Here is a 13,464-nt window from a genome sequence, read left to right as displayed (position 1 = left end):
TAAAGCGAAAGCGAAAGTTTGCTGTCACATAAACTTGAATTTGAATTGCAGACTTGCTAGTGATTTAGGGTGTACCCTTGGGTGATTTACTCAACCACTCTGAGCCTCACTTTCCTTGTAGATAAGATTTGGGTGATATTTACATACAAGTTGTGGTAACGATACAATTAAATAATAAGTACCAAGTTCTGAGTATACTGCCCAGCACTAGAAAGATTGAGCACCTATTCAAGGATAATCTCTACTATCATTACCTAATGTTATGAAGCCTGTAAGTGATGGAATCAGGATTTGGACACAGGCCTGCCCAACACAAGGCAGTGAGTGATCTTTTCACTTTTAAAGCTGACACTCACATGGTTCTCTATTTCTCTAGAAGCAGAGAATCAGACTTACATTGCAGCAGTTTTAAATTTTCCACTCACCCCTAGAGAACGTTATGGTCATTGATAAGGGGCCCCATTTGCTGCCTACTTTGACATTTGAATTTAGTATTAGAGCATGGAACAACGAAGACCCTTTTGCAGTCTTTCCTGTGTGTTTTGCACCTGAACAGAAGTGATTATTAGCCCAAGCTTATGCTTTGCTCCAAGTGTAGAAATCAGGGAAGAAGAAATATGATTCAATAGTTCTTATCATACTTCCTCTCCCCATTCTCTGTGATTTCCACAGACATGGCATAATTCCTGTGATTTGATTTGAAACTAGAGACCAGCTCAGTGCTGAGTGATGAGATCTGAACGGGGAATAAAATATGCTTGAATTAATTTGCATAATAGAATCCGATTGGTTACAAAGCTGTGTTTGTTGAAGTGGAGAGCAGAGCCCCCGAGCTCCCCCACAAGGGGACACTGCACATCCAGAATGGAGTTTTGAGTTCTGGTGTGGGCCTCGATAATATTCTTAATGTAATGATAACCTGTCTTTAACTGTAAATTAGCTCCCTGGAAATGAAAAGAACAGGTCAGCCTGTCTGATCCTTCCAGCTCTGTGGGGAGGAGAAAGCTGAGAAACCAAAGCCACTTGCTTTCTTCTAAGCGCTTTCGTCTTTCTTTCTCCACCCGATAACAATTTCCAGCAGGAGTCCAAATATACTTAAACACCCGTATATGTCATTTTCTTTTACGGAGACAAAAGCAGGCACAGCAAGAGGGTTTTATGCTCAAGGCGCAATAGCTTATGACGGGCTATCTGCTCTCAAGATAGAGGGGCGAGCCTTCCACTTAGAGCTGGTGGTTTTGCAAATCCATTTTCCTGTCATGTTATTACTCCTGTGACTTTCAACAACATTTATTTTCCTTCCAAGCAATATGCTCCCACCATAAAATAAAGTCCGCCTATATGTTTTAGTGGAACCCCAATGCTTAGACATCCTGGCATACTGCTAGAAAGTACTTTAATGGAAAGATTGTTTGAGAGTTGCCTCAGGGGTCTTTCTTAAAACCAATTAGAACATTGATATATTTCTCTAATTATTACCAATGTCAAGGTCTTCTTAGGAGGGCCGCCTCCTATTAATTTCCATGTGTGTTCCCTGCAAACTCTTTACCATTGAATACATCAATCAGATCTCTAGATTTTAGAAGCATTTCTTTAAAAAAAATGAATCTCTCTGAACACATTTTTGAAACATATACATTTAGAAATTCTGAAACAGGGCGTTTAAAAATAAAAAGCAAAGATTAACTTTTGTGTAATGTGTTGTTTAAAAGCCTGGTGGTACTGTGCTGTTGATGGACTGATGTAATTACTTCCTGCTCGTCTTCACTTTGGTCTCTGCTATAAAATGCTTTATCCTCCTCTTTCTGGTTTGGTTTTAGTATTTTAGTCATCACCAGTGCCACCAAAACTTAAATTATTATCATTTTAAGGCTGTTACATGTGTATCAGAATGTGCATCTATATTCGCTCTTCCGCCTTCTCTTAGAAAGGCAGTATGGCACAGGATTGTAGGGAAGGATGCAGCTCTTGGAGCCAAATATCCAGGGTTCATGTCCCAGATCCTCCACTTGCTGGTTCTGTAACCATGGACAAGTTATTTAATCTTGTTATGCCTCAGACTGCTTACCTATAAAGTGGGAATGGCAATAATACTATTATTTGTGTAGGGTTATTGTGAAAACTTGTTGACTCACGCATGGAAAGCATTTAGAAGAGCATTAGGCAGATCATAACCCTGGATGAATAGTAACTATTATTACTATTTTTATCAGTCATATTTTTAGGATATACCAAGTTCTAATGTTGGTTTACTTCAGGTGCCTTCTAGGTTACAGGATCCATATCATAGTAACCATATCATTTCCTTATGAATTCAGACAGAAACAAATGGCAGGGGTTGGTATTGTTCACTGATTAAGAACACAGACACCAGAGCCAGATGGCATGCGTTCAAATTCTAACTCGGCGATTTCCCAGAAGCATAGCCTTGCACAAATTGCTTCATTTATCTGGGCCCCAGCTTCCTCTTCCTTTTTAATAAGAATATTGATAGTACCTATTCATAAGTTTGTTATAGAAATAAATAGCTGAATTACTATTTGTAAAGTTATTAGAACAGTAGCTAGAAAAAGCTTTTGCTAAGTGAATTTTCATTCTGAAAGTGAGTAATTTTTTAAATTATGTCTTAAAATTCATCTTATACATACCTGAGGCTAATCATTAAAATAACATTATATAGTACATAGAGTCATATAAGTCCTTTCAAATAATAGGTCCAATGAGTTACTTTTAAAAGCAACTTGGTTTTGCTATTCTTTCCAGGAGAAGAAAATAGATAATTTCATCTTTTCAATAATGGGCTCATTGTTTTTGGGTCATGTGGAAACTCTTAAATTCATTAGTATCAAGCTAGAATTTTTTTATCAAGAGAAAAAAGTTGTCATCTAGTTTTAACACTTCTGGTGTCAGAAATAATTGTGCTTTACAGCAAAATGGCAGCCAGAAGAAAGAGGTGCAGAAATATGAACTTTAATTAAACCCTTTCTTTCAAATACACTTCACAGTTTATATGCAAGAATAATTTATCACCATGTGAATGAACACTTAATACTTGGCATGGTGTAAAATGGGCAGGGATCTTGTCGCACCATATGGTCTTTGCTATTTCTTCTTCTTGAGATTCCGTGGTGGCGGCATCAAGTTTACACTTGAAGTATGTGGTTCAAATCATACATTCAGCTTTTACTGATGGCTTGCTTTCAAAAGCACAGACACTGGACCTATATCATGTAGAATGTATAATCCCCATCATAAAGATGCATCCGGTTTAGTAAAGAGACGGTGTATAAATCAGAAGAAATCCCCAACAATCTCTCACTGGTGCTCCAACCATGAATATGTAACTGGAAGCCATTTGTAGAAAATGTCACCCAACGGCTTCATTTTGGAGAGAATGCACCAATATAGGAATGACTAGGTCTCATGACAAGCAACTGGCAGAGTCTCGACCATATATCTGGCTTCCTGACTTAAGCCCAGTGATCTTCCTATTGCTTCACATTGACTCATTTTAGGATCTGACTCCTCCTAGGTCCCCCTCTGTGCTTTTTCTCACACAATCAGTTTGGATGGCAAGAAACAGCATTTGATGTATTATTAGCATGCCCGAGTCTGAGGGTGAAGCTATTGAATGATGGCACTGTCTGTTTAATCTCTCTCTCTCTTCCACACAGCCTTTTCCATTCCCTGAGATGTCTGTCTACACCAAACACTGGACTCACTATTCCTTGAAAAGAGACAAACAGAATACATCATAGAGTGTATTGGGGGCAGTGATGGACACCTGACATTATCTGCACATCTGTGGCCTCCCTAGATACATTTTGCCATATGACGAAGGAAGCAGAAAGGCTTGGGTTGGTGAAGACCATCAGAAGGAAGAATGTTCTGCTCCAATAAATTAGAATTTCACCAATTCCCTTATTTTCTAGACTACTAAAACCAGAAGGCTGTGGTATCCCCATGTAACTCTTATTCCTCAGTTCCTCTCTTAGAGAAAGTACCTCACCGTCCTTTTCTGGGCATCTCCATCTGTAAGGCAAAAGCACCTCCTTCTACTGAGCGAGACCTGTGGGCTTGGACAGTGGCTCTCTAGGAAGAGAAGAAGAGACCCAGTGTGTGCCCAGGCCCCCACTCTGTATGCAGCCCCATATGAGTGCAATTCTTTTTATCCTCATGGTTCAAATGAGACCACTCCTAGAGGTGACTGATAGGCCCAACTTCACCTGTTTTGTAAGATAACAGAAGTTGTATTCCAACCCAGGTCTCTCTGATCTCCACATCTGGGTACGTTCCACTATGCCAAGATTCATGCTCCTTCCTTTATGTTTACCTCCCCCCCACTGCCTCTACATTCATACCAGATAACTAAGAATTCAGTGATTTCTTTTCTATGACGCTTAAGAAGCTCACCAGTTTCATGTAGACCCATCAGTGCTGAAATGAAGTGTCATCCTCAGTATCAAAGCGTTACCCTCCATGCCCAACAGTCTTCTGAGATTCTCTCCCATCAGTGGTGGGCATGGTAATGGGGATTGCCTGGTTCTGGGAGCTAGAGCTCCTGCTGGAGTCTGGGTAGCACACCAAGGGAAGAAGATAATTGTTCAGAAGAAATTGCAGGGTGCTAAGAGAGGGGAACAAGCAAGGGAAGTTCCATAGGGGATAATTAAGTTTCCAGCAGCAGCAAGACTCAGTTTAGTGAAGAAGTCCAGGAAACCAAGGCAGAAATTAAAGAGCAGAGTAACTGTAGGTTAGAAACCTACAAGGGGTGTGGAAGGGCCATCCTTTTACTGATGAGTAGCTGAGCCATGGCTGGGTGCCAGGAATAAGACCTTTGGACCAGTTGGTAGGGTATGCTCTTTTATTTTGCATCTTGTGGTTGGAAAAAGCTTGTCAAGTATCCCTTTTAAGACTGCCAGGTTAAGGAAGGATCTTCAGGTTCTTAGGTGGACCTTTGATCAAACAAGAGCAAATCTTATTCATTAAATTCAGACCATAGCATTCATTGATCGGTCATGAGGACTGGATCCATTATCTCACTCACAAGTGTTTTAGTGGCCATGAGTGGTTTCTCGGAATCTTCCTCAACCTCCTTTCTCTGGCAGGGTCCATTGCTGCCGTTCTCCTCCTTGCACCATCCAGTCATGCTGACCAGTGTTGGGACACGCTGTGCTTATGAGGTGCTCTCGGCTTTGGGGCACGCTGTTCCCTCTGTATGGTCATCCCATCCACTCTCTTCTGATCATAGTAACTCACTTCAGGGTGGAGCGCAGCCATCCAGCACTCAGGGAGTCTCCCATAACTGTCCCCACTCTCTGCCATGTCCACCCTTAATCTCCATCCGCTAGATGATCCTCTCCTGGACTCCCATGATGCCCTAAGTTTCCCTAGTATGAAAACATACCCTATACAATTATGATCAATAACAAAAATATGGAGTGCTTGCTGTGTATGAGACATTTTGCTAAGGAAACGAGAGGTGTCAACCTTGCAGCAAGGATGATTAGCATCCCCATTTCATAAATGAGCAAGCTGAGCTCTAAGAGCTATTGTCTTACCCCAAACCCATAGTAAGGTATTTAGTCAGTGGTAAAACGGAAACTGAGACCTTGGCAGCTGGATTCCACAGCACACACGTTCTTCCTCGTATAGACCTTGAGGGTCATCTTTGTGTATGCGTTTATTCCACTGACGACATGATAAGTTTGAGAGAGAGCAGGGACTATTTCTTGCTCAGCCTGACCCCGCACTACTCAGAACGAAGCGCTCCTGGGGTCCACTGTTGATGGAGTGGGATTGAAACAAATTGGGGACGGAGCCTGCAGCTAATCTGACCTTTCTCTCTTCCTGCAGAAGCCGACTGGGGAAGTGGGCAGCCCTGACGTGATGTGCTCAGCAAGCAGAAACATTCCATTCCAAGAGAGGTCTGCGTGACGTGTCTGGGAGGCCACCATCGGCCAGGCCGCCACGGGGTTGGTGAAAGGGGTGACAGCCACATTCTCCTGTGCCTACCACGTAACCAAAAATGAAGGAGCACTACTGTTTACAAGCCGCCCTGGTGTGCCTGGGCGTGCTGTGCCACAGCCAGGCCTTCACCACCGAGCGGCGGAGCCACCTGCGACCCTCGTTCCACGGGCACCATGAGAAGGGCAAGGAGGGGCAGGTGCTGCAGCGCTCCAAGAGAGGCTGGGTCTGGAACCAGTTCTTCGTGATAGAGGAGTACACCGGGCCTGACCCCGTGCTCGTGGGCAGGGTAAGGCCGCTGCTCTGCAGTGCTTATTTCTCCCTCTCCACTGTTCCAGTCATAGGATATGGCCAAGAAAGAAAATTTCTGGGTTGGGGGGTGCAAAACAAAACACTAACGGCCCTTCAATAAGAACCATGAAATCATTGTTCAAACATCATTTCAGCCTTTTTTTTTTTCAATTCATAGACTTATCCATGTTAAGAATACTTCTGTTTTCCACTTAATATTATACCATTAAACTCCATTTTTAATGACTGTACAATAGTGTATTGAGCTGGAACCATTATTTATTTAACCATTGTCCAAAGGAGGGCATTTCCCTAACCACACTCTGTCCCCAACATGGATGCCCCTGGCTTGTGTTCTCAGAACCCTCCCTGCTCTTTATGAGAGCTTTCCTTTTTGTATTACACGTGTCTATCTATTTGCCTGTCTCCCTCACTGTACCAGACCAGTGTCATTCTGTGTCCCGAGGTCCTGGCACTAAGCCCAGTTTTGGGGAGGCCTTTGTAAATATTTGATGAGACGGATGTGTCTTAAGAATGGGTGAGATTTTATGCTCTTTGGCTTAGGGATGGCTTAGGGATGCTCTTTGGCTTAGGGATCCTAACATCCAGTTAGGATGATTTGAGAGTCCTAGCAGTACTTGGACTGCATTATCTGCGTACCCCCTCCAAGAAAGTGCAAAAGATAGGCAGTCCAAAATATGTTAAAAACTGTATTGCCCATTATCGCTTAGTTTAAAATGTGCAGCCATCTTTCAGAGGATAGTGGCATTAAGTACAAGAAGATAGGAGTTCATCGGCATAAAAATGAAAGCCTACTGTGCTCTGGCGAAGAGCTAGACAAATGGTAAACTAGGGTAAACTATCCTTGACTTCAAAGAGTTTAGAGACTAGCGGAAAAGACACACTTATCTAAGCAATTAAAACATACACACACACACACACACACACACACACACACACACAAAGAACAGGATAATGAAGAAATTCAACAGAAGTGATTATGTATTTACATGGGGATATTTGGGAAAGATGGGAGAAGGTTTCATAGAGAACATGGTAATAACTTGTGACCTGAAAGAGGACTTGAGTTATCCCGTGAAAGGGGGAAAAGGCCAAGAGTAGGTTTGAGGGGCGCTAATTTGTAAGCCTCCTATATTCCAATGAGTTATTTTAGTTGTTCTTTAACAGGAGAACAGCAATGCATTTTTATGTAATTGACATATTTGGAAGAGGTTCATATTAGCATCTCAATAACGTTGTTGGGGGTTGGGAAAGTGCCTTTTCAAAGAGATGTACCAAAAGAATTTCATTCATGTATACCCGAAAATGGAAAGATTATACCCAAAATAGAAGTAGTCTGGGCGAAATGGGAACTCAGGGAAATAATTGGCATGTGAATTCCCTACATGAGGAGATGGGCTCTGTGCCCAGAGAGGAAGACGAGACTTCAGTCATGGCAGGGGCTCTGCAGCTTGAACAACATGGGGAGCCGTGCGTGAATTGTTCTAAGAATACGGAACCTCCACCTTCGGGACTTTCTCAGTGGGGAACAGTGGGTGTGTTAGGGTGCGGGACTGCAGAAGAGACGGGACATGGAGAACCCTTTCCTTATCTCTGTGGAGCAAGCGGTTGGCATGCTCACTAAAAGGGGAACATAGGGGAAAACATGGAGAAAAGTAAGCAGTGAGTGGTCTTTAAAATATAGGCACATGGGATTGAGTGTGAGATGTCAGACTGGATGGGGGAAAAAGAACAAAGTGCTGGATCCTAGGGATCTTCCTTTTGAGATAATGCGGATATATAGTTCCCCGTGAATAGAGGGGATAGACTAGATGACCTTTGATTTGACAACATTCAAGGTTGAGTGCTTTACGATGCTCTGAAAAAGGAGAATTTGGCAAGCAATGGACTTTCCGATTTCTTGCAGGAAACACAGTCTGTGTCATGCTGTGCTCTGCGGAGGGGGAAGCCATCAGTCTTTGGCATTAGGAATTGGCTGTGTAAGCCTCCGCAACTGGATCCCCTGATAGGATTGAATGGTTTCCCAAACTGCTTTTTGTGTGGAACCTAATAAATATCATTGTCAGTTGTATAGGTCATCTTTGTTGGAGAGAGAAAAAGAAGGAATTTATATCCAACTTTCAAATCTGAAAACAAAGTAGAGGAAAATAATGAGTGCTATGTTTTTACATTTTTTTTTTCAGTTATTTGGTTGATCAGAACTAGAATCTGTGTAATTCTCAAGAGACTTGGCCAAACTCACATGTAATCCATGAAAGCCCCTGGAAACTTCCCTTCTAGACACTCCCATTAAAATAAGCATTGATTTCCTTGGTTTCTCATTCATAAGACTGAGCCCCTAACTTTTGCCAGGTCTGAGGCAGAGAAAACGAACAAATAACAAACTGTGTGGGGGGTTAGGGAGGAAGCCAGGGGAATGGTGGCAGGGATCCCGCCCGCACTGTGGAAATCCTATGAAGATTGGGGCAGTTCTGTTCATCCTTTGGAGGCCACTCAATAGCTTCATATTTTACTCACAAACCGCCTTATTCATGAGAAATGTATTAACCGTCATTTCATGACATTATGTAGCTGGTTATGAAAAACAAGTTCTGAAAGAAAGATGTGTTTTTTGTTTTTTTAAATTTTCCTGAGAAGCACTGTGAACTATAATCAAAATGGTCTTCCTGCTTTGTGACTCCAGGTATCCCCCTGAGCTGAAATATTTGGTGTTTTACTGAGATGCTGCAAATCAATTAGATCCTTTTTGGGAAATGGAAACAACACAAACATTTTTAAAAAGCAGTGTGTTCAACCTTGCTTTGTGATTCTGAACAAGCTCTCCTGGCCTTGGTTTCATAACAATAATAATTAAAATGGCATTAATAATAATATTAAAATGGCACTACTTATAATATCAGTATTAAAATGTCATTGATAATAAATATTATTTTTGTTATCAATGCCATTTGAATAAAATTTTGGTTTATACCAGGGTTTCTTACATAGTAGGTAGAACCAAGGGCTCTTTAGCCCCTCGGCTACCCTTGAGGCCTATGGCAATGGTAAAAGCAATGTTTATCTCTTCCAACAAACAGCATAATGGGGGCAGAGGAACTCAGAATAAGATGGAAGCTTCAGACATTGAGGTGACATCAAGGGAAGGTGAGGATTTTATTGCTACAGGAAAATCAGACGTGGACTTTGGGTGAGTTTCACGTTCTGAAACATAGAGCAGAATCAAGGCACAGGGTGGGTAGTCAGGACAACTGGATCCTGCCCCAGTCCAGCCAAGTGTGGATTTAGGCAGTACCATCATTTCTCTTGGCTTTGCCAAAGGAGGGGAAAAAAACCTAAAGATACTTAAGGTTCTCTCTATTGTCTAAGAAGCTGTGTATTGATAAATATTTATCAACCCATCTTACCCACACTATGCCTACGATTAGAATGGGAGCTTCTTCCAGATAGGCCACATCCCCAGACCCTCACATCTCGTGCGCCTCACAGAGGGTCTTTGGGAAAGGTCTGATCAATGAATTGCTTGTAGCAACAGAAGCCTGGAAGCAACCTTAGTGTCCTTTGGAAGAGGACAGCTAGAACAAGGTGATGACATCCATCCAGTGGGTGAGGTCGATCTGTACGTATCAGGGCGAAAGACCACCGGAATGTACTTTTACAGGAAAACAGAGGTGGAGAGTGACGTGTGCACTACAGCACTTTGTTGCATAAAAATAAGCTGGGACATTTATGTATCTCACTGTACAGACATTCCAGCATATGAGTAAAATATATCTTAGAGGATTCACAGGAAACTGGTAACAACTGTTGTGTGTGAGCAGAGAAATTGAAAAAGTGGGAGTCAGAACTGAAAAGACTTACTTATGGCATAAATGTTTGTTTTTTTATTTTTTATGTTATGTACATATTTCTTTCAAAATAAGTCTATTAATATATGTGCATATGTGTATATATTTTGTTTGGGTGATATTTGTGTGAATATGTGTATCTATTTTGTATGTGTGCATATTTGTGAGGGAGAGCATGAATCTCAGAATTTAAAAAACTCAGGGTTCAAGTTTAAACGCCAGGTTCACTGCACCCAGCTGTGTGACCTTAGCCAAGGCAACTATCTTCTCTAAGATTCCATTTCTTCATTTGTAGAAACAGGTGAGAGCATCTCCCTCTCACGGTGTATGTGTGTTTCTGCATGTCTGCTTGAGTGTGTATGGACAGTGTACTACAGCAAACAATGTGCAAGTGAGACTCTATCTCCCCATTGCCTCCCTCATGGAATTAAAAATCTTGATTTCTCTTTTCCTAGCTTCATTCCGATATTGACTCTGGTGATGGGAACATTAAATACATTCTCTCAGGTGAAGGAGCCGGAACCATTTTTGTGATTGATGACAAATCAGGGAACATTCATGCCACCAAGACATTGGACCGAGAGGAGAGAGCCCAGTACACACTCATGGCCCAGGCGGTGGACAGGGACACCAACCGGCCGCTGGAGCCACCATCGGAGTTCATTGTCAAGGTCCAGGACATTAATGACAACCCTCCTGAGTTCCTGCATGAGACCTATCATGCGAACGTGCCTGAGAGGTCCAACGTGGGTGCGTACAGCAGGGGAGACCTGCTCCATCTACAGGCTTGGTGTCCCTGTGGGGGGCGGGGGGCTGGTGCTCATTCTCCTGAATCAGGAAAGACAAATTTACACTGCCTCTTCTCTGGCATAATGACAACAAAATGTTATCTGTGTGGTTGAAGTTTCAAATATTTAAAACGGACCCGAGATTTTAAAACCTAAGCTTAGAAAACATAAGGCAGTGTGGCCAAGGGGCAAGAACACGACCGAATCCAGGGAACCCTGGCTCTGGCACTCGTTAGCTATGTGACTTGGATCCAGTTCCATCTCTCTTAGGTCTAATGTTCCTTTCTGTAAAATGGAATAACGACTTCTAGTCTTGCCATTTTAGAGGCAATATGTTCATTTACTAGCTCACATTGATGTCTGTGGAAGTCAGAGTGATGGTAACATTTGTTGCACGTAGGCATTATGCTAATTCATCATTTCCATGGCATTATTGCATTTAATTTTTGCAAAGATTCATCTTCACAGTAAGGTAGGTCCTATTTGACATATCTTGCAGATGGGAAACCCAAGCTAGAAACAGGTTAACTACTTTATCCAAGGTCATCTGAGCTGTTAAGTGGCTCCAGAATCCACACTTAGTCATGACACTATGTCATGTTCTGTTTGAATAATTTAGAAGTAGATATGTCTCTTCATCAGGCTTAAAGACACACTGCATTGTTAAAGGATGTGTCTCTAAAGGATTTCTTCATGTGGCCACCTTCTCCTGGTGGTAACTTTTGTTTGGCTTTATAGAACACATGCAGATGTGGTCTTTTGAGAAACATGCCTCATGTGGAGAAGGGTTTGTCTTTCAGACAGTGATCAGGACTGTTCTGATCAGGAAATGAGTCTGGTTATATGAATCAGAGATTTTAGAGCCCGGATGGACTTAGGAATCATCTAGGCCAAACTGCCCATTTTACAGATGAGAAAACCAAGCAGCAAGAATAGGTACCAACCTGCTCAAAAAAGTTAGATAAGGAAGTGACCCCCAAACCCTAAGCTCTTTCCACTTTGCATGTAGAACTTGGGATTAAAAAAAAAAAGTCTCTTTTTTTTCTCCTCCAGATAAAGTCAGGCAATTCTCACATTTTATGAAGGTCAGGCTTCATTTCTTGCTTCTCTTCCCTGGAAATGACCAGTCCTTTAGTCTCTTGGTATTTGTCTAGGGATTTTAATGAGAAAAAAGCGGACATGAACCAGATCGTTAAATAGGGGACTGTAGCATCAGCAACTGAGCCAGAAGGAAAGGCCTGTCATCAAAATGAATACTCCAGAGGAATGTACATTGCCCCTACCTCGGGGAGCCCCCTGATGCTTCAGGCTAGCACCCAGACCTCTATCACAGCTTACAAGATGAGAATCTGTTGTCACAGTACTGGGGCCGTGCCCCCCATAAGCCAGCTGAACCTGGGCAACTTGTCACATCTTTCTCAGTTTTCATTTTGTCATCTATAAAGTGAGGATAATGTAAACTGTGATGAGGGTTAAGTAACATGGATGGAAAATACAAGGAGTCGTAATGGATTTAGTGGAGTTCCAGAAGCAAATGAAGCATAGAGATTTAATAATTTCCTTAGCTCAACCACGACGGTAGAGAATACAGCCTATTCTCCTTTATAAACCCCTACGACCTAGAATAGTGCCTGACTGTATGGGAAGAGTTCGAGAAAAGTTTGCACGAAATAATGAATTGCAGAAGAGAGATTAGAAAAAAGCTAGATTGACATTTACACCATATGAAAATCACTGACAATTGTAAATTAAAGGGTTGACAGAGGCTGTGTAAACGGGCTCTCTTGCCCCCCACACAAAACCTTGCCCCTCTGCCAGAAACGTCACAGAGAGATAGTGGGTTTGAAGTTGGCTGCTGCATGGGCGTTAGACTCTTGGCTCTGGCAATAACCCACTTTGCAAAATAGAGGGCAAAAGTTCATAGCCCTCGCACCCAGTTTCTCAAAATGTAGCTGATGTACAAATGAGCAGAGTGAGGCTGGTGAAACACATGGAATGTGCCCGAAACGGTGCCTGGCACAGAGGCACTAAATACCCTTTCTCTTCCTCTGGCATCGCACCCCGTTCTCTAGTCCTCAAGTCCTTTGTGCCCTCAAGTCCTTGTGACCGTCAAAGAAGAGAGGCTCTGCCAGGAGAAGCAGAATCCCGTCTTCCTTCCTTTCCCTGGTTTCCTGTCCTTCGGACCCACTGACCTCTATGGGTAGTTTCGGTTAAATGACTACCAGACCCGTTAGAGTTGGGAAGATGCAATTTTCATGTCACCAGGGAACAACATTCTGTACAATATTTATAGCCATAAATTAATTAAAATGTAGTATTAGGAGCTATTTTATTACATGCAAAGCAACAATAAAATGATGTATTTATTGCTGTGCTACAGATGGAAGACTGCTCTCTGTCCTTTTACGAAAAGCAATTCATCATTAATTATCCTTTATTATACTCTTTGGGAGGATTTTTATTTAATTATTTGATATACTGAACATTTCAATTGCATGGGTCTTAGACTGTTTTTGCAGTAATGTTCATATTATTTTAACTGCTAAGCATAGCAC

General features: G+C 42.1%; 1 protein-coding gene across 1 annotated transcript in view; it reads left to right on the top strand.

Annotated features, from left to right (window-relative positions):
• The window catches only part of CDH11 (cadherin 11), a 146,257-nt gene that overhangs the window by 95,038 nt on the left and 37,755 nt on the right, over positions 1-13,464 (top strand). Inside the window, exons 3-4 of the mRNA XM_040633392.1 lie at positions 5,854-6,253; positions 10,577-10,871. Coding sequence (XP_040489326.1) covers positions 6,026-6,253; positions 10,577-10,871 — 523 coding nt within the window. The 5' untranslated portion in view covers positions 5,854-6,025. The remainder of the gene's footprint in view (positions 1-5,853; positions 6,254-10,576; positions 10,872-13,464) is intronic.

The sequence above is a fragment of the Ursus maritimus genome, unplaced genomic scaffold, assembly GCF_017311325.1.
Source record: "Ursus maritimus isolate PB19 unplaced genomic scaffold, ASM1731132v1 scaffold_19, whole genome shotgun sequence".
In the NCBI taxonomy this organism is placed as follows: domain Eukaryota; kingdom Metazoa; phylum Chordata; class Mammalia; order Carnivora; family Ursidae; genus Ursus; species Ursus maritimus.
The sequence above is the reverse complement of the archived record's forward strand: the minus strand, read 5'-3'. Positions and strand labels throughout refer to the sequence as shown.